Source organism: Bacillus rossius, chromosome 1, assembly GCF_032445375.1.
Source record: "Bacillus rossius redtenbacheri isolate Brsri chromosome 1, Brsri_v3, whole genome shotgun sequence".
Taxonomy (NCBI): Eukaryota; Metazoa; Arthropoda; class Insecta; order Phasmatodea; family Bacillidae; genus Bacillus; species Bacillus rossius.
The window spans coordinates 202,655,119-202,680,190 of NC_086330.1; the positions used below are offsets into that span (position 1 = coordinate 202,655,119).

The 25,072-nt window shown below is 34.3% G+C and overlaps 1 protein-coding gene across 5 annotated transcripts in view; it reads left to right on the forward strand.

Annotated features, from left to right (window-relative positions):
* Positions 1-25,072, forward strand: part of LOC134527244 (F-box/WD repeat-containing protein 7-like) — a 280,392-nt gene that overhangs the window by 14,846 nt on the left and 240,474 nt on the right. For all 5 annotated transcript variants that reach the window (XM_063359747.1, XM_063359745.1, XM_063359748.1 and 2 more), the window contains 2 exons: positions 7,847-8,094; positions 10,213-10,292. In XM_063359747.1, the coding sequence (XP_063215817.1) occupies positions 7,864-8,094; positions 10,213-10,292 (311 nt within the window). In that variant the 5' untranslated portion in view covers positions 7,847-7,863. The remainder of the gene's footprint in view (positions 1-7,846; positions 8,095-10,212; positions 10,293-25,072) is intronic.

A 25,072-nucleotide genomic window follows, 5' to 3' on the forward strand; every position in this document is an offset into this window, starting at 1 on the left:
TTAGCATAACACTAGGGTTAGGGGCAGTGATTTGATCCCATCTGCCAAGCTTGTCATAGTTTTTTATCATGTGGTGATTATCGGGTGGTATGGAGTCCTCTTATCATTGTGGCATAAAACTATGTCTGTAATTTAATTTGTTTATACAATTAAACTTACAAGCTGCAGTTCATCCACTGCCATTTCGCTTCTAAAGAGATGCTGATTGCACAAATGACCAAGAGACACCAGAATTGTCAGTAATTACGCTAAAAAAAAGGTTGTTATAATACTAATTTCATATCAATAAACATAACTGCAATAGCATGACTACATTGAGAGGTGGGTGGTTTGGCAGCACCGATTGTGCAGTTAGTTCATTTTTGCGGGTGGATTGCGACGATCTTGGCTCTGCATTCGCTGCATCTGTAGTTTGCTCCAATTTTTTATTTTATTTTTTATTTTCAGTTTTATTTTGTATAGTTCTTCCTGTTGAACTATGTGGAAAAATTATACATTCTACAACTGAAAAATTAATTAATACTCGCAAGTAGACAGACATCTTAAGAATAAAGTGATATTATTATAAATACATTTACAATATCCTATTGCCACAAAAATTATGTAGATTCTAATAGTGTCACTGTTCAGAGTAAAATTTTTATTTTTTCCACGCATCAAACATTCTTAAGTCTTGTGCTAAACACACACAATATTTTTGTCCATTCAATGTGCGCAATTTCCAATTTCATTTGTTTATTGTGGCTGCATCAGATATTTTCCGGTTTACACATTAATTGATACGTTGTTGATTGTACGAACCTCTATTCCCTTTGAGTATTGCTTAAATTTTAGCATAAGAAGGGTATGCAGTTGCCTTTTAATTTGTTTCTTTTTGGGAAAATCAGAGTTTATATTGTTAGCTTATGGATGCATTTTACAAGAAGAAGTTTACCGAATCAAATTATTTTATCGAAGGGCATGTGCAACTTCCTGCCACTTCCAAAAAGCTTAATAGACATCAACCACTTGCAAAGTAATATTCTGTTTTAATGTATAGTTTATTAAAATTTTGTTGTTAATTGTTAGTTTTAATTAAGTTATCATTCAACCCTTTTTAAAAGAATAAGTTAGATATGTAATAATTTTATTTATGACTAAAATAAATTTGAAAATTAAATATTTGTAAAATATTTATAGGTCCAGACATTACTATTACTCAAAAACATTACAAGTATAAGTACAATACCTTATATTTTAACTTAATCATTTCTATGCAAAGTTATTAGCATTTAATTATGGCTAAATGTTGGAAACAGGCATGGTGTATTGGTATTGTATTTCTTAGTCAAACTTTTGTTTAGTGGATGGTCAATCCAAACAAAACTTAAGATCTATTGCAGCATTGTTTTTCATTTTTAATGCATCAGTGCCCTGCCACTTCCACAAGGTAGCATACTTCGTGCAACTGTAGGATTTTAAGGGATTGCATTATAATTTTATTGTTGATAAGAGTGTTAAAGAGTTTAATGCAAGGCTTTTTGTTGATGTGCAGTCAGATGGTTTTAAAGAAGGAATTTTTTTGCCTCATTCACCTAAATGTTTACTAGAATCGCACTGTTTTGAAACTTAAGTATTTGTTAATACATGAATAATCTGAAACACAGATAATACAAGATCCCTATTAAGTATGACCTTCACCCATCTGTTTACCTAATGAAAAATATTTTTAGTAATCATAATATATGAACAAACACATCGTGAATAGGTTGCCTGATTAAATTCAGTCAAGGCTACCCTTAATTAAAATTAATGTAATAAAAGTTTTCTTAACTTCTTCACTTATATGTTTACCAAACAAAATCAGTATTCATTGAGATTACAAAGCATAAGAAACAAGAAATGTTGGATTGTCTATCTTTACTACATGGTTGTCTGGTGTAAACAGGTGAGTTGATACTATATATTTACACTAATATAAATCAAAATAAGTAAAATCGGTCAAGACTTGCTTTTGTTGTAATTTAAAACAGTGTGCGGCAGAGAAATATTGCACTAATCTTATGTATGGCATCAAGTACTGCACCAGTGTAAATGACTTAGATTATCACATTTAAGAAAAAAGTTTTGGCGAAAAAAATTGATGAACAATAATTTATGAGAAAGAATAAAAACTTTTGACTTGATTATGATCCCTCCATGCTGGGAATCACTATAACAAAAAATTTTACGCACAATATACATAAATTCTATGTGGCTGAATGCCACTGATTCTGAGTGTATGAAACTACATCCTGAAAATTTCAGTTGGTTCGTGGATGGCTATGTGAAACCAACAGAGTTGGTGTTCAAATATCCCTGCAAGTTGACGATATACTGCAATTGACATACAGCGATAACGATGATGATTCCTTGGACCTTGGCGATAACCAGGAGTCTTCGGATGAATGTGATATTGAATAATTTTTATATTTAAACAATGATGCCATATTTGTATAATAGAACTATCTGCAATACCCGGCATTGCCCGGGCTGAACACAGGGTGAAGGGGACCTTTTTCGAAATCAGATGTAGTTAGTAATTGTCTTCTTAATTTGAATGTCAAGTGTGAAAACTAATTTATATCACTTTCAGATCCCGACAGACGTTCTGCCAGTTTATAGTTATTTACCTGGTCAATATGTAATTTAGACTTTATACAGCAATATAGAAAAAAGCTGAAAAATAAGAGATTACTAATATTGAAAAGATTCCATTATCTAGCTAATGCTCGGCCTGCATTGCAATGCCTCATTCAGTTTTGTTTTGTAATATTGTAATGTTGCAAGACCCCTGCCCTTCTAGCTAAATATTTTTCTTTTAAAACTATTTTCATGAATGTAAACATTTCTTAAAAAAGTCTCAATAAGAATATTTTTACAGTTTTTTTTTTTGTATTTAAGGGTTGATATTTCACTTGCTGTGTGTTTTAAGAATGTACCTTGTATTTTAACAGACATTTTAAATCATTACTATTTTTTATGTAATTATTCACAAATAAGTCGCTGTACTAGAATTTTTGCATGTTTTGGCGTACTATTTCAGGTTTTGATGAATAAGTTGAATTTGGTCAAGTAATTTGTATTATGGTTGCTATTCTTAATTTTCATTAACGTGTTGCATAATAGTTATAGAACACAGGACTGTGTTTGGGGTGATTTGTAGAAAGAGAGAGGCATAAGAGGCCTGTAAGTGCGAGGGAGAACGAAACAGTGATTCCCCGGTAACAGAGACAAAAGCTGGGATTCCCCACTGGTTGTGGGAACTAAGTGATAACTACTGTCTCATGGTGTTGGAGAGAGAGAGAGAGAAAATGTGAAGTCCCTGGCTCTGTGTATGAAAACTGTTTTCAAGGTGTGTCGTGTATTCTTATTGGCTTGTGATGTGTAGTGTGAATGAAGCGGGTGTGTGATTGGTCGGTGAGGTCATGTGACTGCCCTCCCTGCGTGAAGGACACAGTGTCATGATCTCACCAGTCGTCTGTCGATCGCTGCACCAGGAGGGTGCGTTTGGTGGCTTCTCGCCAAATATGTAGTAATTATTGAATAGAAAATTTAACGTTGGTGGTCAGAGCCATGTTGAGTTTTAAGTTAACCTAATTGTTTTTATATTTTCATTCGGCCATTCTAATTAGAAATTGTGACCACCTTCATCGGCGTTTGGCTCGTGGCGAAATTCAGTTTCGCTGAGTGCGGCCCTGTGTGAGGTCTAACTGATTTTGTGTACTTACAGTAAGAATTTACTGAAGGACTTAAGCTACGTTTGTTTTTCGTTAATTTTCATCACCCGAGCTGCGAGCATTTTTCGACAGGCAGATGTACGAGTGGAATGAGAGAGAAACATTTTTAAAGTGATTGGATTTGTCTGTGCAACATTCAACTTTGAAAAATAAAATAAAAACTTCAATTGGCGATTAACATATTTTTATTTTTGTATAAATGAACTGGAACAATATGTTTGAAGTAGTTCCACATATACAAATCATCTATCCATCTCTCTATATATATTTATCTCTATCTACATCTATATACATATATGTATCTCTCTATCTCTATTTACCTCTTTATCTAACCCATTTCATTCTCTATACCTCGCTCTATCTCAACTTATCTCACCGTCTCTATCTCACTATATATATATATATATAAATATATATATATATAATATATCACTCTATCTGTGTCTCTCTTTTATATTTAAATAAATTGTGTCATGCGTGCACACTTATACAACAAAAACAGACAAAGTGCCGCTATATAAAATGAAATAAACACATTTTTTGACACGATTCGTACTCCAACCATTGAAAAATAGTTATACCGTCTCATTAACCTTCATGGGCATGCGCATAACAAATCACCAAAATTTCATCGCAATCGGATGAATGGTTTAGGAACGCATACGGCACAAACAAACGAAAATTAAAGACATGACAAACACATCAAACGATGGTGCGTTTAAAATTCAAGGCAACTCTATCTATTGACGAAGTTAAGAACAAACCTGTTATTTGCGCCTTTATTTTTCTAGCCGCTGCGAACTCCACTAAGCAGACTGGTCTCACCAAGGAGAAAAATATTAATTTGCGAGACCTTACTATGTGTATGATCGTGTGTCAGACATAGAGAAATGTCACTCACTCACTATTTGTATGTCTATGACCTATGATTTTTTCTGTTATAAAATGAAATTATCACTTTTTCACTCCATTAGGGATGGAATTTCATATTAATATGGGGTCTATGTGTTAATCCAGGTTATAAGCTAGCTGTAAGCCAAATTTCATTCAAATCCATTCAGTAGTTTTTACGTGAAAGAGTAACAAACACCCATCCATCCATACTTACAAACTTTCTCGTTTATAATATTAGTAAGATATGTTCATACTAAAATAATTTGTTATGGATATTCTATATATATTTTTTTAAGTAATTATGAATTTTTGTATTTATATATTTTCTTTCCTTTATAAAAAAAATAAAACACATTATTTATAGATTACTCATGTATTACTGACATATTGTTAAATAATTTTATAACAATATAAATTTTTTTTTTTTGTTTATTAAATATTATCAATATAACTATAAGAGTGGTCTGTTTTTGATTTGCTATAGTATTATCAAATATTTATCAATTTTAAAATTTATTTTTTGTGTTCGTTATGAAATAAATAAAAATTTAAAAGATGTATATTATTTATATTTTTACTCATATTATTACTGACATTTTATGTATTGTAGCTAGATATTTTTATATTTTAATTAGCAAACAAAAAGTTAATTTTTGTTTGTTAGCTATTATAAATTTTATTATAAGTGGAGTCTGATACTCCAAAATGATTCTTGGCAGTGTTTTTGTTTTTTTACTGACTACTTGGAGAAAATATAGCATTCGCACTCTCTTTTACGCAGTACTTACATCACAAGCAGCTGCTATTCTGCAGCCTTGTCTATTGCACTGAATGGTACGTGCAATATTTCTATGTTGTGCACTGTTTTAAATTTACAGAACCGTGAGTCTTGACCAATTTTATTTAGACAACCTAATACCATAGTGTTCATAATAAGATTATATTTATTTTGATTTATATTTCATTATGAAAACAGCGAGTATAAATATATAGTATCAACTCACCTGTTTATACCTGACAACCCTGTAGTAGGGACCAGATAAATGCAACTTTTTCTTGTTTCTTATGCTTTGTACTCTTTATCTATATTGATTTTGTTTGGTTAACAAATAAGTGAAGAAGTTATGAAAATATTTATTACATTAATTTTAATTAAGGGTAGCCTTGACTTAATTTAATCAGGCAACATATTCACAATATGTTTGTTCATATATTATGATTTGATTACTAAAAAATATTTTTCATTAGGTAAACAGATGTGTGAAGGTCAACCTTAGGGGTCGTCCATTAATCACGTGATGTTTTTTTAGCAAATTTTTAACCCCCCTTCCCCCCTAGTGATTTGTGGTGAGGTTTCTGACTACCTCCCCCCCCCCAATAAATCACGTGTATTTTTTTGGTACAAAATATTTTTAAAAATTTCAGAATATTATCTTTAAATATAGGTATAATCTAATTTAATTCTGGAAAATTAAGCACAGTGATAAAAATGTCCAGACACACATTTAGGTTGCAGGTTTATTCTCACTGGCATAAAAATAATAAAGGAAAGGCTTATATGTGATATACGCATGTATTCGGCGCCAAAATCACAGTCTTACTGGCGACTGGCAAGCCGAGCCGGGTGGTTCATGTTGCGGCGGGCGGGGATATTGTTGCCTGGCTACTGCGAGTCAAGGTCACGCGTCCCTTTTCGGTTTAGTAGAAATCGCGCTAAAAAATAAATACACGTGATATCTCCCTACACCCCCCCCTCCCCCCTTGTGATATTTCGTGATTTTTCCCGACCCCCCCCCCCCCCCCCTTTCGAGCCTCACGTGATTAATGGACGATCCCTTAGTTGGGATCTTATATTAAGAGTGAATGCTAAATAAAACACAGTATGAATGAAAATATTCTACTATTGAGTTAATATAATTTATATGTTATGGCACTTATTTTTATAATATGTTTTATGACATTTACTAAAAATACAACATCCTCTCTTAGCAAAATTAAATACTGCCTTCACAACTGATTGCTAACCGGAAAGCAAAAATATATTGCCTATGTTCATTATTTCAGTATGTAAGAATTTTGTTGTTAATGTGCTCTAAACACAAATTTTTTTTTAAAAGTTCAATGAAATAATATAATTTAGTAAGGAATTTTGTCCAAGAAAATTGCAGATTTCAGGACAAGTTTTTATTAATTTTTATTTGGGCTTATTGATTTCTCCATTTTAATACCAATAGGCTAATTGTAGATTGCTTACAAGTTAAAGTATCTTGGCGTTATATTTTTAAATGTCACTCTCTTTCATACCTTAACTGGGACTCAAACCAGAATCACCGTGATAGTTTGCAGTATTAGAATGAGGTAAAAATGAAACTTCTCTTGTATTGTGAATCAGTGGGACAAGAAAATACAGAGAAGGATCTATGCTGAACTACCCGAACTTGTATTCTAAGGAAAATTTAAAACATACAGAATCATAATAATGCTATTTTAGTGTATGTTTTGTTTAAAAAAATGCAAATGTACTGAAAATTTCTAACTAATTATACAATTTAGAGACAGTTACATTTTGTATTATTACTTCGTGAATCTTTTGGTGACAAACCAAGTGAAAGATTTTCTTGGCTCTTTCCACTTCAATCCTTGGTTTTTTCTGTAATGCTAATGTTGGAAATAGTAACACTGACTATCTTTGTCTTGGAGGGGAAGACGAAATGACACTTATGTATAGTTATTTCGATGACTATGGAACTTTGTAACAAGTCTGCAATAAGCCCTAAAACATTTGGCTCTTTTGACGAGATAACGTCTTAAAAATCGATGAACGCCGGCTGCACGCACAAAAAAGCATGACTCATTGTCACGTTCTGCCTGAGCCAAGAATGCAAGCGAGAGTGCGGAACATGTAATAGAGAGGCAATATCATCCTAAGCGTTTGGCTTGTGTTATTTAAATAAAATTTGCAAAAATTGTAAATAATATTTGAAAATTAAAAAGTATACAATTTTTCATCAATGTTTTCTTATGACGTTATCAAGTAAAATTATCGTCCATAAACCGACAGACAACCCCCTTTTTTAGGGTAATTTAAAGCATTTCATAAAATATTTCAGCTGAATTCTTTGGTAGTTGTTATGGGTTGACTTTGTATCAGTGGTTAGATGCCAGCTCTAGCTGTAGTGGTGTTCACTCGGCAGGGAACGACTGCGAGACGATGGCCGCAGCATGTTCGTCCCTGAGCGAGTCGTCCAGCCCTGGCAACCCGGATGTGCTGTGCCACTCGCTGGAGGCTGCCCCGGCCGCAACTGCTCCCGCGGGGCCCTCGGGCGGGGCGGAGCCACCGAGCGAGCCTGACCAGGATGGGTGGTGGGGGTACGAGGAGGAGGGCGAGGAGGGGGAGGAGGGGGACGACATCACGGACTGCACGGGCCAGGGTGTCACCGGGGTGAGTGGCGGGTCGCAGGAATAGTGATCTGAACCTGTGTCAAGTCAATATCCTTTCTGAGTATTAGAGGAGTGTAAATGAGGTTATGGAATTTTATTTTGTTAGTTTAACCAAATTATTAGGCATGATAACAAGGTAAAATTGTTATTTATACTTAGTAATATGTATTTTAAAGAGAAAATACTTAGGAAATTTTTATTTTGAGTTTAAATATTTTTTTGTAATATTAAATGTAATTAACTTACTGCAATTTTTAATTGAATACATGTCATAATCTTTGGAGTGGGAGGGGAAGGGATGGTTTCAGATTTATGAATTTAGTAGCTATGTTGAACATATTTTACAGACAAGAGATGCTGCTAACTTATATATAGCATATTACTAAAATAAATTATTGTTAAATTGCATATGTAATGTGAAACAACCAATTACCTAGATGTAAAGAATTAATCCAAAGTGAGTTTGCAGGTTAAGACATTGTATTGCATTGTAATTTTATTTTTTATTTCTAAGCAGTAAAAATTAAAGGAAAATACATTTAGTAGAGCATGTACAATTTATTTTCCCACAAAATTAAAGTCTTAAACAAAATCAAAATATGAAGAGCTCAGTTGCATGCTCCAAGGAAGGATTATATAATCAGTAGAAACTGTTTATCCTTTCTTTGTGTCTTACATTGTTTATAACAGATGAACAATGTAATATGTACTCCTTAAGTAAAAGGATATTATAAACATTCAGTTTTTTCATATTGTTGTGGAATATTTTGTGGCATTGATATTGCAAAATTCTGAATGTTAATTTTAATTGTGATGAGGAAATCTTGTAATGAAAGTCAATAAAATTAATATATTTCAGTTGAATGAATAGTAAAACCTCTGTTTAGTTTATAACAATTTTTTCTACTAATTGGCTGTTGAATTTTTAATATTGACATTACAAATGAGAATATCCTGAATTTAAGATAGTTTTGTACGTAATAAAAACCTCAAATATAAGATATCTACATTACATAAAACTATCTCAGATGCAAGATTTATTTTAATGTAAAAGGCACTACGTACAAATGGGATATCTTGAATAAAGACAACCGCGATTATACGAGATGCACGCAAGTATAAAGTGTCCTTGACAGTAAGATGACCTTAATTAAATATTTTAAAAATTATTCAAACTGATTATTCAAAACTAGTTAACATTTCACTCTGAGTTCATTGCTTCTCATGTAATTTCATACTTTTAAAAGTTGTTTTATAAATATCATTGTGGTTTAGTGGGTAATGTTATGTAAACTTTTGATGTGAGTGTTTGAATGTTGTGTAAGAAGTTAAGAAATATTAAGCTTTTTATATAACATTGCAGCACAGAATAGTTTTGGTTTTGGACAAATTGCTCACTCCTTACTACTTTTAAAGTAAGAATTCAAGTATTTTCATTACTTTTTTAATAACGTGAACAAAATATGTAAATATAATAAAACATTAAGATGAATTATGAGTCAGATATTTCAAATTGACAGCAAAATCACAAAAATAGATAGTTGAAATTTAAAATAATAACAAAAAATTACTTATACTACAAAATTTTCACATTACATACCCAAAAGTATAAATCACAAAGTATGTGTAATCTTACTCTTTTCTTTCAGTTTATACTTAGAGTAAGTTTTTTTATTTACAATGTAACTTACTACTAGATGTATATTTACATGAAGTATATTACTGAAGCATAATTTTAGTGTAACTTTCAGAAGCAGTGAATTGTTATAGTTTAACATCACCTAACTGTTATTGATATTTTTGCTTTGCTCCCATGGCCCACATTAAACTAACATTCCATAATGTGATACATGCACAGTCAATAGCGCATCATTTTGAATGTTTATGGTGGCATTCAAAAATGTGTCATATTTTACACATAATAGTATATTGTTCATTAAATATAATTTGTATGTGAATGTTATGCAAGTAATTATTTTAATATTGGCTAGGATTTTTTATTTTTTAGGACCTTTCATTTGTAGCTTTTCAAATCTACATTGTGTGTTTAGATTAAAACTTAAATTTATTTACAAAATAAGATTTGCTTTATGTATGAGCTATGTGTGGTTTGTTTTAGTGCAAGCGCAAGTTGGAAGTACAAAATTGTTTTCCAAGCAAGAAATTATTTCCAGAGGATAAGACTGTCACAAGCGCAAGGTCAGTTTTAGACTTAAGGCTAAGATCCTGAGTTTCTCGCGAGCGGGCAAAGACACGCGTAGTTATCTTTGTCCTCAACAGAGCGCACTAGCAGTACGGTTAAACGATGTAGCGACGCGCGGAAAAAAGGATGGGGGTGGGAAAGAGGACGCTGTTCTCAGAATTCTTATCGCCCAACGGGGTGTCATGTTTACGACCTGCCAGGATGAGGGGGGTGGGGGAAGAGTGTACTCTGCCTCGGCGAACAGATTTCCAATCCCTTTGCTTCTCTGTCCCTTTGACAAACCCACCCAAGACTACTCGATCCTCAACAAAGCGCAAGAGAATAAATATTACTATTTTTAGTACATTTCAGTTAGAAACCCGTACGTAACCGAGTGCAACCCAAGGTAATTATAATAAATATTAATTTGGTGCACTACACATATACGATATACAAATTGTATGTTTTACTGCGGTGATTATGTGGCCAAAACTATCAGATTTGGTCTCTTTTGCAAGAACGCTCGTTCACAGCTAACCACTTCATTCAAATAAGTTGGTCAGTAATGTATTTTTCCTGCCCCTGTAAAAAAATAATAATTTTTAACTGTGTACTACAAAGGTTTTGCGCTTCTACAAATTTTATTTCTTTACACATTTTGTCACACAGGTGTGTGTGTATGTGTATTACACAAACAGTTGAACGTTGACTATCTAATAGCATGACGTTATGTTGCAAAGCGGTATTATTTGATATCTGATTGGAACTGAATTTTTCTGTGTAACTATATATATATATATATATATATATTCAATCGGATAATTTTATTTTTTGTAGCTGAACTGAATATCTGTCTTCAAAATATTGCAGGTTATTGCATTAATTTTAGTGTTTTAAATGTATTATGTTTTTATGTATGTATACATGAGGCTAGAGCTAGAAAAAAGTTTTTGTTTGCTTTTTTAGCTGACCTGTGGCTTTTGATTACACTTCCTTTTTTATATGTGATGTTTAAAAACGATATGTTATTAGTAAATTTCCTGGCATTCGTACTTCTTGTAAAAACATAATCATATTTTCGAAAGTTAAGCTATCATTTAGTAATTTATTATTGCAATATATATACTTGTGTATGCCAGTCGCGTCTGGCGAAATGAGGAGCTCCTTCACGCTATTCCTACTGGTGACGTCAAGCATCACTGGTAGTTCGTCTTTTATGTATGAACTTGATGTCAAAGAGGCTCGAAATAAACATCAGTTGTAACTAATAATAATAATTTAATTATGAAAGGGCCACATACTCGAAGAATCGCCTTCTCTACGCAATCAAACGTGTTTTAAAATATCTAAGGAGTAGGCTACACGTCATAGGTTGTATAAGAATATTTCGGAGGGAGCTAACCAAGGATATTTTATCGTGCATACAGATAAAGTGATATTTTAAGAGTAGTATTATCCCCCCCCCCCCCCCCAACACCACCACCAAACTGATGGATTTATTGGCACATCCGTACATAAAAAAAACACTGCTCCAGAATCTGCACCTGAATCGTCTTAGTGGGAAAAAGGTGAACATAAATTACGAATACTGAGGTTATACAGAAGGTAATCAACCAGAGTAAGTGATTAGGAGCAAGGAATACTAATGCAATAAATATGCCATTGGTATAAGTTAATGATAATTTTTACTCACGTTTTAGAAGTTGATATTGCTGAATAGCAAATTTTCATTTTAAAATATTGTAACAATGAAAAATTGAGAACCAATAAACATTTTTTTGCTTAGTATATAATTTAATTATGTCTTAAGACAAATGGAAACTAGATATAATGAGTACAAAATATTTGTAAGTAATAAAAATTTACATAATAAAATACTTACATTCATACAAAATACAAATATTTTTCTTAGATATACAAGTATAACTACATTTCATTTTCGGCCAACGAACATATAGTTTTGCTTTGGGCCCTGATAATAATACATAATTACATTTTCATTTTTCACCAAAAGTACACGAGGCACAAAAGTCAATAAATCTTAAAACACAATAAAAATATACCCGGTCTACATTATATTTTAATACAAACACCAATACAATACTAATCTTAACTGAACATTTTTTGGAGATATGCATAATTTTATTAAAATTAATCAGAAAGTAATGCAGTTACATGTTTGCAACCTTGCGTACTTCACTTGCCTTTGACGAATTCGGTATGGGTTCAATGTTTAGCCAGCCGAAAAGGATGTTTAGATTATATTTTTAAAAGCATGTGAAAGTAGTCCTTTTTTTTAACACTTCATCGCAGTCACGTGAATTTACGGCAACTTACATTATTATTGTACTTTTGTTTTGTAGTACCGATAGGTAGGATAAATATGTACATGTGCTTGTTGAAACTTAGTTTTAAACATCCATATCCATAAATTAATTTTCTCAATTTATTTATTGATACCAGTAAAATACAAAATAAATTATATTTATTTTACGTCCTCTTAAATTATTTAAATGATATGATATATAAAATATGACCTTAAATTTTTTTAAATGAAGACGTATTTTCAACTTCAAGTACGCGAGAATTACACAGATTCATTTACTTGCGTATTGCATAGCATACTTCACGTCCATTTCTGACAGTCTTGCAAAGTCACTTCCAAAGTATCTACAAGTATATTCTTCAGGCGAATTCGGACACGGCATTATAATCTTACATTATATCTAGAAGACGTGTTCTTACATTTGCTTGGAGTTTTAAATTATTTTTTTGAAATAATAAAGTCAATTTTAAAGTTTAACTCCATTGCAGAAACACTTACGCAATATATTTGGTGGTTCTCTGCAAGTGTATTTTGTGTTTTATTCTAGTTCGATAATGAAGTCAATCTGAATTTATTGCCTTTTCTTCAGATTTGTTTATACATTAGATGTATATAAATTTAAACATTTATGTAACAGGATGAATCTTAAATGGTTTGAACAATTATCTATAATGACTGAGTTGGTTTGTTCATTAAAAGCCTTTCTTTTTTACTGTTCAAGTTGGATTTCTTTATAATTCAAAAAAATTATCACGTAACTAAAAAAATAAATAAAAGAGCAAACTTCTGTTCGTATGTAGGTGTTAATTTTGTTACCGTTTAAAACATGAAAATAATGTAATACAATTTGTTCTCTAGATAATTAGATTTAGAAGTAAGGCTACATATTTCAGTCATTACCATGGTACGACTTCCGGAAAAGTTTTACATATTTTTTTTTTTTTTTACAGAAGGTACCTGAGCTTGCAGGTTGCGCAGAAAGGAATTGTATTGTTTGTGAGAGTTCTCTGTTGGCAGTAACACCTATGATATATGTTTGATGTTCTGTTTCCAACTCATCGTTAAAACTAAATTTTACAGACTGATTATTATCCTTTTATTTAAAATCTAAGTTATTTACAGTGTTTAAAATATGCTTTCTTGCATTTAAGAATATTTCGTTTTGTTTGTATGATGTTTGAGTCACCCGCAAAGATAATGAGATAGGTAGTTATTTTATACTGCTTCTTTCGCAGTTTTTTTAATTTTAGTATGTTTATGTCATTAAGATCAAACTCTTCTATTTTTGTGCATTTTATAGTATTCCTAGTTTAGTTAATTTATCCAACAATATATTTATACAATCAAGGCCTTAGATGCTTTATAAAAAAAAACTCAAGTGATTAATACTCAGTTGTCGTGTATAGATTTATTTTGTAGAAAATAAGCAGTATGTGTTTTAGTGCTTAGAGTTTATGTAAAACCATGTATAAAATTTGAAAGTATTTTGTACTTTTCTTACTTAAAATTATCAAACAATGTTCAAATATTTTTCGATATAATTAAGGACACCTGTCTTTCGCGAATACATCTCGTGTCAGGCTATTTCACACATAACTGTAGCTTTTTTCTTAGAGGTTTGGCGAATTGCGGGCGTGCAGCAGTACGGTAACTACGTCCTCATTGGCCCCGTCAAGTGCGGGAAAACAGCCTTCACCGACCACAGACAATTATTACAAGAAAATATCTTGACACGAAATGTATTCGCGAAATACAGGTGTCCCTAGATATAAGACGCAATTGCTCTCGGACGATAATTTTCTTTACTGGTATTATCACCTTTCTTATGCGGGAGAATAGTTTTTGTAGTCTTGTGATTCCCATTCTGAAAGAATTCCAATAATGTAATATGTGTTTATTATAGTAAATGGAGAAGTGTATATAATATTAGAAAATGTATCATTAAAAATATGAAAATAAATTATAAAAAATTACAAATTACTCTACTGCACATAGATCACAGATATTAAAAAGCCAAAATTACTATAACATTCAAAATATTACAGAGCGTGTAATGTAGAAAACACGGACGCATGTTGTCTAAATAAAATAAATAAAATACAAGTCTGCGGCTTTAAAAACCAAAGAAATAAAATGTTTCATAAATATTCAACGCTTGTAAGGGTACAACTATTACACTGATAGGACATAGTTTTTCTAGTACATCATACAAAATCCTAACCAGGCACACACACATATATATAATTTGTGTTACACTTCAATAAATTCGGCCATGATTTAAACCTAATAAATAAACAATGCAAACAAGCGAAAAACTTCAGAGTATCGTCGAATAAAATCTGGGCCAAAAGTAAATCAATATTTTAGTGCTCAATACAATTCGAAGGAAATGGAAGAATTGTTTTAGTATTATAAATGATCATACAAGGATTGCTGATTTGGTTTTGTATTAATTTTGAACGTAAAACCACCCCGAAAATATTGAATAAATTTTTCAGTTAAGCTGCATATAAACTGAACTGGCTTGCTAGCTGTCTTGCCATCGTAAACATGACTATGAGTCTGATTGGCCATGTTGGTGATATGCACGATTTTCAAGGCTGTCTCCCGATATTATATATGTGTTTTATTTTTATACAAAATGAAGCACGAATATGTTTTATATTTCTTGTGTGAGATACTAGTTGCAAAGACGATGCAGTTTGATTTTATGGGTAGTGAATTAGTGGTATAAAATAACTTCATTTATTTTTTCCCGATAACATCTTTTTGACATTAGTATAATATAATCACTCGCCAAGCAGACAACCTTATTTTTTGTAGTAAAAAAAATTGTTTGTATTCAATATCAGATAATAACTTACTATTGCTTATGTGTTGTGTTTTGACCGTTTCGAAGCGATAATATTCCCGCCTGAACTCCTGCGATATTCGAGGCATCTAGTGAGTAATCAGAGCTCTAGCGGCAAACTGTTGAACTCGTTCCTTTCATCAGCGGCAAGTGACAGTTAAATCACAATATTTTGTACTCAGATTATTTAAATTCTGTACGTTGTATTAAAGAATTAATCGGCAGAATTGTTCATTGTACCTCCTTTAAGTTGTGTGCAAAGTAACAGCCGTGTACCTTTTAAATATATACCTAATATTTATTTTGAAAATTTGAAAATTTAAATTAAATAAGAAAGAAGTTTTTGAGAAAATTTTTATCATAATATTAACAAAATTCAAAGTTTTATTTACAATTCTGCCGTTTATTATTTTTTTATCTACTACGATATTCATGGGAGAAATAATTTTCTTGGAGGTTGCAAAACTAAGGATCTTAGCCTTAAGAGTGCGCGATACATGTGGTTCCGAGCAGCAAATTGACGTTTGTGGTGGAGCAGTTTCTGTAAATGCCATGATATAAATTGGATTTTGGTAAAATATTATTTACAGAGTAAGGATGGATCTTAAAATGTTATTACTCGAAATTTCGGTATGCGTCTTATTTTATTAACTAATTATTCCTAAAAACGGCGAAGTTTAGTAGACGAATGCTAGTATAATTTGATTGGAAATGGGAAACAAAATAATAATATTATACAACACATATGTGTGCATGAGTTAGAAACAGCAGGATGCATTTAGAAGCAATACCAGCTGAAAAATCTGTTCCGCCGTAACCTTTGTAATCGGTAGACGAAGAACGAATTTTACACATCGTAGTTCACGCGTCAACACACAGATGTCGGGCACTCCGCACGCAGAGGTTTATAGCAGTAACACATAACAGATGTCGCACATGTCGGAGGTCGTCACTACTTGTTTTGTTGTATCGCGCTACCACGAAGCCACATTTTTAAATTGAAATACGTGGGAAACGCTGCAATTGGTGGCAATAAGACGCGTTTTAAAAAGAATAGTGACAAAGGAAACCTGCTTCTTTCTGCAAGGCGGAAAAATAAAAGTTAGGTAACTTATTTTTAAATTGATGATATTAGTTTGTTTTTGATTCCAAAATCTTTAAAACGGTTGTATAACACTTTCCATGTATCTGAATATTTCAAATAACATCAGCGCAGAGACTGTAGCATCCGAGACCGGCCGCAGCGTGGGAAGGTATCGCGGGAGAGGGCGGGCAGACAGTCCGCGGCGCCGTGCTGGCGGGGCGGGCCAGTGCGCATTCCACGTTCACACGCTGCGGCCAGAGGTTTTTGTTTCCTCGTTGCCCCGATTTTACAAAGGCAGCGATACGAATGCCATCTTTGGAACCGTGAGCCAAGGGCCGCCCATACCCATGGGCAGGGTAGGGCCGTGGCCCCCCTCCCCCCAATATTTTGGAAGAGGAAAAAATGTATGGGCTTTTGAGGATTTTTGGCAAATTGTGAGTAATTTTTGACACTTTTAGTCAATTTTTGAAGATCTGCCCCCCCCCCCCCCCCATTTAAAACTATCATATAGTCTGGGGCCCCCCTACAAACTGCCATATGGGCGCCCTTGCCGTGAGCATACGTTAAATCGTGGTTCTAGTATTATTAAAATGTAGAAAGTAACAATTTCTAGTGTTGTCACAAAAAAACGAACTCGAACCCAAATTTGTTGACACTAACTATTTTAAAGTTCGGTTTGAGTTCGAAATTTCTAACGTTCGTACACCCTTATGCAATACTAATCTTGAAATGTCACACGTGAATAGAAACTTATCAAATTACAATTATATATCGCGTCTATTAAAAACATGAGTTTAAGAATTTAAAACATTTATGCAGGATTCTTTTTGGTCATTACATATTTTGGATTGCTACATCTGGACACACACAATAATGTTAATTGTTGCTGACATCACATAACACAGTATAAACAAATACTAAACATATATATATATATATCTTATATATAAAATTCTCGTGTCACAGTTTTCGTTGCCATACTCCTCCGAAACGGCTTGACCGATTTTGATGAAATTTTTTGTGCTTATCCGGTATCTATGAGAATCGGCCAACATCTATTTTTCATCCCCCTAAATGTTAGGGGTAGTCCACCCCTAAATTTTTTTTTATTTCCAGTTTTTGGTAGGAAATCACCATGGCAACGGCTGTTGCTTTGTTGATGCTTCATTCGTCTCTATGGCAACGGCTATTTCATTGTTAGTGCAGTCCTCATCACCGTTGAAATTTTGCAAGTGGTAGTGGGAGGGGGAGGTGTGGTGGTAGTGGGGGGTGGAGGGGGAGGTGTGGTGGTAGTGGGAAGGGGAGGTGTGGCGGGAGTGGGAGGGGGAGGTGTGGTGGTAGTGGGGGGTGGAGGGGGAGGTGTGGTGGTATTGGGAAGGGGAGGTGTGGCGGGAGTGGGAGGGGGAGGTGTGGCGGTAGTGGGCAGGGGTAGGGGGAGGGTGGGAGAGGGACCGCCGACGCCGAGCAGATTTTTTCGCGAAATATGCCTGCCCCTAATGTTCCTTATGTTACGCAGGATGACATTTTCCGAAAATTAGATCTAATGGGTGGTTAAAACCAGGCAACAGTGGGTACTTTGTCTGCATGAGAACAGTATTTTGCATTGTTCATGCCTTCTGCGTCTCCATGGCAACGGGCATCGCGCGGCAGTGGCGTACCCACGAGGGGCATGTATTATGAGCGGCGCAAGAGTGATCTGCCTGTAGACTGCCGTAGCGAAGTACGGGTACATCAGTTGTACGTTGCGTGCACGAGTCGGGTAACCATCGGTGCTATTCATTTTCTCTCCGGTACATTATACAGCATTGTAATAAATTTTCACTGAATTTTTTTTTATTTACCATTACTATAAATGGGAGATGTGGCTTACCCTTTATTTATATATCCTTAAAAGAAAAAATTAAAAATTCACATAATGTCCGCACCAGTCGTCTACGGCGGGCAACACAACTTTGGCCACCCCTAAAGGACGCAGTACGAATGGAAAGTTGACGGCTCTGTAAACAAAGTCGTGACCTTGAGCTGTCCTTTCTCTCCTGTTCAGAAAGGGTGGGGAAATTCGTTGAACTGAACAAAGCACGGTCAAAGGCCCTGCCCGCGTATAAGCCCCCCTCCTTGTTTTGTAAACATTTTTGAGAAAAATTTAAAAACGTATTTTTCTGGGTTTATCTGAGGGCAGGGCAGCTTGGCATGCATCAAACAACAAGCCATGTATTGTGAGCGGCGGGAGGTGATTTTGTAAGTGTCCGTTCTCAGTAGGACTGTCGTGAGGCATGCCAGACGTAAGCAGTTAGTCCTATCTCAAACGACATAAAGATAAAGAAAGCTGGTCTAGCGCGCTGCCGCTGTGTTGATGTGGAGTGTTGTCGGAGAAGTAGAGGGGAAGTGAAGGAGGAAGGGAAGTGGGTCAAGGATTCTAACACTCCTTTGTCTGGTTGGCTGGCTAGCTGGCAGGAGGGAGGTTAAGCCACGCCTCTGCCTCTCTCCCCTCCTGGAACAGCGCTGCCTCTGCCTCTCTCCCCCCTGCGGAGTCGTTGCCTCTATCTTCCTTCTGCCGCGTCGCTGCCTCCCTTTATCATTAGAACAAAGACGCACGACTTGAATAGAACACAAAATTTTGTATTTTTGTATTTTTCCTCGTATAATGTCCGCACCCCATTTTTTGGGCCAAAAATGTGGTCAAATTACTGCGGACATTACGCGAGCGATTACGGTGTATATATATATATATATATATACGGCACAACTGCATTGCCAGTTAACTATCTATAGCCCGTCCCACTCTTAGATTGCAGTACACGGGTTATGGCGCGCGCTGTTGCCAAATCTCTAACACATTACGAATTTCAGGAGATGCGTGTTTTGTAATTCGGATCGAACAAGAAGAATTTTAAGAAATCATATCGTAATTAATAATATTTGATACTATTACACATATATATTTGTAATAATGCCACTTTTATGTAAATTTCAAATAAAAACTACCTATTGTAGACGAAAATTTCTTATAGTTTTCTTTTTTTTATGTTCTAAAAATCCCAATTTTATATATATATATATATATCTGTGTGTGTATGTGTGTATCACATTTTCATGGGCCCGATAAATGCCGTATTTTTGGACAAGTCATCTCCAAAAATGATAAATGAAATACGGTAATGGAAATTCTCGGTCGAGTAAGTTATGGGAAAAATCCGAACAATTGTTTCGAAATGGGGAAGATTTTTTGAAAAACAGAAAAATCGCAACAACTCCCACAATATGAATAATATCGAATCCGTTTTAACGTATGATAACTCGGAGTACCTAATACCGAAAAAAATTTTCTAAATAAATTTTTGATACGACCAGCCAACTGCATGGGTTCGAAAAAAATTTTCACCGGACAAAAAAAAACGTAACTGCCTTAGTAGACACCTTATCAAATCTCTATAAATTGTTTTTAAATATCATAATTATTTTCCAAAACTTTGTCTAAAACAATGTTTGATAAGATGCTTGGTGTTGAGAAGGATAGAAAAATAATTCAAAATTTTGTACCATGATCGCTATTAAATTCCTTCGTATTTATTTCATACATTTTATATATTATGTTCAAGAATCAATTAAAATATTTTTGTTGATTAAGGAAGCCATGTATTTGAAATTGCTTGTAGGACAGAACCCCACTTATCTAAACACACGACCCTGTTTCCTCTTACGACGGCAGCGCGCGCTCTTGTACTGATAAGACACATCTTTAACAGCTATTTCCACGGGAACTGTAGAAGCAATTGAGATGGAGCTGCTTTTAAAAACTAATTAAATTCATTGTGAACATTTTTCACGCTTTCGTCCCCCATCTATATTTAATAGAAACAATTTTTTCCGCTGGTCAACTTTTTGATGTGTCAGTTTGTGAGAAAATGCATTTCAATATATTAAAAAAACTATTGAAGTGAAACCTGTACAGTTTTTGTCTTAACATTTGTTCGGTGGCGTCCTAAGGCATTAATTTATTAATAAAAAAAATCTGAATGAAATACACACCTAGGTTTTTTTTTATGTGAACATATCGGAATACTTCAAAACAGTTCGTAGCGAATAAGTTATGTTTTTTAATTTTTTCGGACACTTAAAATATTGTTAAGTATTCAAAATAAGCATTGCCTGATGCGTATTTCGATGCTATACAATATCTTGGTCCAAAAATTAAAATTTTAATTTCGTTTGATATTTGGCAAGAACGCACGAAGAAACAAGGACAGTGCTAACAGCAATCGGCGTGTGTTAGAGAGAGAGAGAATGTGCCCATTTACTTCCACACTGCAATCTAAGAGTGGGATGCTCTATAGCACTAGCGGCCGGCCGAGGTCGACGTGCGACCTGAAAGATAAGGTGTAACGCTGTAAGGTGGGTATGTACGTGTGAGGACGCCCAGTGACAACACGAAACGAAGCACTGAATCTCAACAGTGGGCCGTCGACCTTGGGTAGCTAACACAAGCTGGCTGGTAGTATAGTTCTCTTGAAGAGGATCTCAACACGCGGCACCCATGAGTGCAACAAGTTATTTTCCAGCCTACTTCCTTCAAATTGTACAAATTCTCAACCCCCCCCCCCCCCCCCCTCCCTCCGTTATTCATTGCGGTCATGGAATTTGGATTTTAATTTTAATTTTAAAAAGTACAACACTGCACTTTTTAATATTTCTATCTGAGAAATGTGCATATTAATGATGCTTACATTGCTTCAATAGTTAATAAACATGGTACAATTTTCACTTTGTCTGCAAAAGTTAATATAGTATTACTATTTTCACTACATGTGTGCTGTATTGTTATGTATCTATCTATGTGAAAATGTAAGATAGTTTTTCGACCTTGAAAATATTCGCAAGTAATTTAAAAAAAAAAATCTTGTTCGATTCTAAATTTTCGACTACCAAAATACACTATTTGCACAACCCTATAATGTGATAGATTTGTGTAGTGAAATATGTGTACATGTGATTTGCATAAGTTTTCTTAACGCTACTACTACAATGGTTTTTTTTAAATTTGGTTTCGGCAAAGACAACTTTCCAAGAAAATGATAGAGAATGAAAAAAAAATAGCTATTGCCATAGGGAACGTACAAAATGATACACCATATATTAGTGTCGTAGGGGACAGCGGCTGGAATAAGAGGATTGACTGACATAGTTTCGATTTAAGTGGAGTGGTGAGTTATCTTCCTGTTTACACCAATGCTTACTCTATAGTCTGTTGTTCATAAAATAAAATATTTCAGACTTATAACATCCAGTCAAAATGTGCATGTTAACTTTTTTTTTCTTTTGAAGAATTGCATTATCAGAGCCGAAACAAACCAACTCTTGTACCTGGGAGAGAAAAGGAAGTATTGCTTCGCATGCGAATTTGCAAGACTCAAAGACAAAAAGGTGAATGAACATCTTTGCTTTAAAAACTATAGTGGTCCAAGCACTGTAATGGAACAAACTATAATAGTAGAAGGGTTCTGCAGGAGTGTTGAGCAGCACTTGTTAAAATACTTACTTTGGTGACGGAGATTCAGTGTTTACTCTAGAATAAAGCAGCGAGTTCCTTACGGAAGGGAAGTCATAAAAATTGAGTGTGCAAACCACATTGTAAAAAAATCATTTTCACAAATTTTCCAGAAATATGTCATTTCCACCATCTGCGCGTCGTTTGCTTGAATCAAGAATAGTAAGATTAAAATCTGGCGCTAGAAAAACAATCGAAATTTCTGGAACATCTCTTGTTGGTACATCTATCGTTCGATTGAAACTAGACATAAAAAAATGGTCCTCATCATGTATTCGGTTGTCACGAAAACTGCCGTGTAGAATACTGAAAAAGAAAAAAATACCAATGAAAATTTTGTGACATTTGTGAAAGAGTCGGGGATTATGGAAGCTATTCAAAAGGCTCTTGATCCTATGGTAATGAAATCTGATAGACTCGTATTTAACAAAAATAAAAATCAGGTTGAGCGATATATGAGTATGTTAGCAAAGTTTTCAGGTGGAAAACGGGTAAACTTTGCTAAAAGAGGCTCTTATCACTCTCGTTGTATGGGAGCTGGACTGGCCCATGTCAGAGGTCCTAGGTGGCACTTCATCCCATGGAAAAACAAATTTGGTCGAAGCCCAGGAAAATACTTCCAAACAGTTTTAAAAATTAGCTGTCTCCAGTATGAAGATGGCCCCCCAAATAAAAAGAGACGACCAAACAACACTCCTGGTCCTGATTTGGAGTATGGTCCAAGTGCTGAAGACATTTTGTGTCCTGAAGACGTGTTGAGTCCTGAAGAACTTGATACAAAGATGAAGTTTATCCTCGAAAACCTGAATCTGGATGCAACAACATTAAAAAATATTCATGAGTTGGAAAGAAGGAAGTACTTACTGTTGGTCAACACGAGAACACTAAATGGAGGGATGCTTCTATGAACAGACTTACAGCATATAGTTTCGGTTTTGTGGTAAAAAGAACACATACATCCTGTCACTGTCTAGTAAAATAAATTTTGTATCACAGGGAGATAAATTCCAAAGCCGTTCAGTTTGGACGAGTTAACGAAAATTTGGCTAAGAATATGTATGCCAAACTAAAAAATGTCCAAGTCGAAGATTGTGGCTTCTTTTTGTACACCCAAGCTTTTCATTTCTCGGAATATCTCCAGATGTACTAGTGGCAGACGATGGTTTGCTGGAAGTTAAATGCTTATTTTCAGCTGGGGACGATAAATTAGACTATATTTAAAAAAAAAAAAAAAAAAAAAAAAAAATTGAAGGAAAACTTGGAGAATTGCGTCTAAAGAAAACCCACTTTTTTTTTTTAACCAGATTCAAGGTCAACTTGGCGTCTGCAGTAGAAATTATTACGACTTTGTAGTTCATACGAAAAATGATTTCCAAGTTGAAAGAATTTTGTTCGACAAAGAAATTTGGGAAAAACTCATGCTGTCAAAGCTACAACAGTTTTTTTGCGGAGTGCTTACTTCCAGAGATAGCAGATCAATTAAATACCCGAAGACTAAATGCGCGAGAGCCTGACTTTGTAAAAGAAGCTCAAAAATCACTAAAGAAAAACAAAACAGATTACTTCAGTTTTGGTTTCCTAAATGTTATGCATGTTTTCTTCTGTTTTTGACACAGTCCTAATATAACAGTGTAGATAATATTATGATCATATTTTGTATGTAAAAGCAAAAAGATTTTTTTTTTAGAATTTGGGTTAACAAACACATATTTTATGTTTATTAGTAGATTAAATTCAAACTTATTATAAATTTATATAGACACCTCTTTTACTTATGTGTATTGTAGTGTAACGTTTTCCACCCCCGACTCACGTTTGTTCGGGCGCCATTGGTTGTTGCACAACTCCCCAACAAAAGGGATTTTCCAGCGGTTCAGTGGTTACCGAAAAATGGCTACACAAGAGTTTGTCGCATCACTTCCACTCAACCAACTCGCAACACGTTGATCCAGTCCTTTTTCAGTCTCGCTTCCTTCTCCTCCCCTGTGCACCTTACACCCACGTTTTCTCACAGCGTCCCCTCCTCCATCTTGACCTTCTTCTTCCTCAGCCCTCTCTTTCGCCGGCAGTCCGTATCCCTCCGCCACACTCCAAATGAGGGAATTTGACTTCACCACTGTTTAGCAAGCTCACTTATTCTAACGAAGTCTAATTTCAGAAAATGTTTAACCACTATTATTGACGTCCTACAAGTTAGTTCACACGCAAAAGTTTCAAGCTAAAAAATAAGTGGATCAGGGCGTAAGAAAGTAGTTCCTAGCCAATAACAGCCCCCTGGCTTTAGACAATACTGCTATCACAGTTGGAAAAAAGTGGCTTAACTGCCATTTTATCGGGGCATGGGGGTAAGCTGCAGTCCACCTCACAGTAGCAGTGAAAGTGCTTGAAAGACTATAATTTCTCTGTTTAAAAACGTATGTCAAATGTTCATTTCATTCTTTAATGTTATGCTAAATTATATGTAATTAATATATTTATTTAAATAGTACACATATTGTATAAATTTTTAATGGTGTCTTTCAACGGTATCATTAATGTACATACATAAAAACTATCTTTGTGAACTCTCTGTAAAATTACACAAAAAAACTCTGGCCAGAGTATCATTGTTTAATACAGCATTAAATTTTGTATAGTGTTTGTTCCTGTACATTTCAGGAAGTATTTAAGACATTACTTTATTAAAGTATTTAGTACAATTAAAATAAGTATTTCTTATCGAGTGAAAGGTTTTTTTTATCGATTAGAGTTATAATACTGGGAATTATTTTTTTATTGTTTTCGGTTTATGCTCGAAATTAGACCACAAAATCATACCCGGGCCGAGATTATACATCAGAATCTCTCGCTATAAGCCACTCTTCAAATAGTAACTAAATCCCAAATAAATAAATTGTTTCAGCGAAGAAATTGTAGTTGACAACTGTTTAATTGAAAAGGTATGTAAAATAACACGTGCACATATAACGCGCACAGCATGTGAAGGCCGTG